This window comes from Onychostruthus taczanowskii, unplaced genomic scaffold (assembly GCF_017590055.1).
Source record: "Onychostruthus taczanowskii isolate IOZ18803 unplaced genomic scaffold, ASM1759005v1 scaffold172, whole genome shotgun sequence".
NCBI lineage: Eukaryota > Metazoa > Chordata > Aves > Passeriformes > Passeridae > Onychostruthus > Onychostruthus taczanowskii.
Genome location: NW_024498929.1, coordinates 617,259 through 618,047, shown reverse-complemented (window position 1 = coordinate 618,047; position 789 = coordinate 617,259). Strand labels below are relative to the sequence as shown.

Genomic DNA, 789 nt, shown 5'->3' with positions numbered 1-789 from the left:
ACCCCCGCCGTATCCCCCCGGCCCCGCTCCGCCGCCCGCCGCTCCCGCACCTCCCCTCCGCCGCATCCCGCCCGCGCCGCCCGCCCGGTAACCGCCGCCCGGCGGGGACTACACCTCCCGTGCTGCCCCGCGTCCCGCAGGGCGCAGCGGGGACGCGGACTACGTTTCCCTTGGTGCCGCGCGGGCGGGCGCGCTCGGTGCCGCGCGGCGGCGCTGTTGGGGGAGCCGCTTCCGGCGAGGCGGGGCGGGGCGGCGGGGGCGGCGCGGGGGTCCCGGTGTTCCCGGTGTTCCCGGCGCGTCCCTAGCTGTCATGTCGGCCCTGGAGAAACAGCTGCATCTGGGCCGCCTCCCGCCTCGGCCCCCGCTGCCCGGCGGCGGCGGCCAGTCCGGGTCCAAGATGCGCATGGGGTAGGCGGAGGAAGGGCAGGGGCGGATGCGGATCGGGGGGAGTTCGGGGGGAGAGGTTACGGCGGAGCGGGGGCTCTGCGGGGCCGGGGCTCTGTTCCGGTCTGAGCGACGGGGGGTCTTTACTGGGGGGATCTGCGAGGAAGGGAGGCACGTTATTCCGGGTCTGGACGCAGGAAATGGGCATTATCGGGAGATCTGGACAGCGGGGAGCTCGTGCTGGGGGATCGGACAGGGAATGGGCATTGTCGGGGGATCGGACAGGGAATGGTCATTATCGGGGGATCGGACAGGGAATGGGCATTGTCGGGGGATCGGGACAGGGAATGGGCATTGTCGGGGGATCGGGACAGGGAAGGGTCCTTATGGGGGATCGGGCAGGGG

At 73.3% G+C, this 789-nt stretch overlaps 1 protein-coding gene across 1 annotated transcript in view; it reads left to right on the top strand.

Moving 5' to 3' along the window:
- The first annotated feature begins 186 nt into the window (after nucleotides 1–186).
- The window catches only part of PPME1 (protein phosphatase methylesterase 1), a 20,607-nt gene continuing 20,004 nt past the window's right edge, over nucleotides 187–789 (top strand). The window contains exon 1 of the mRNA XM_041400122.1: nucleotides 187–408. Within this exon, the coding sequence (XP_041256056.1) occupies nucleotides 311–408 (98 nt within the window). The 5' untranslated portion in view covers nucleotides 187–310. The remainder of the gene's footprint in view (nucleotides 409–789) is intronic.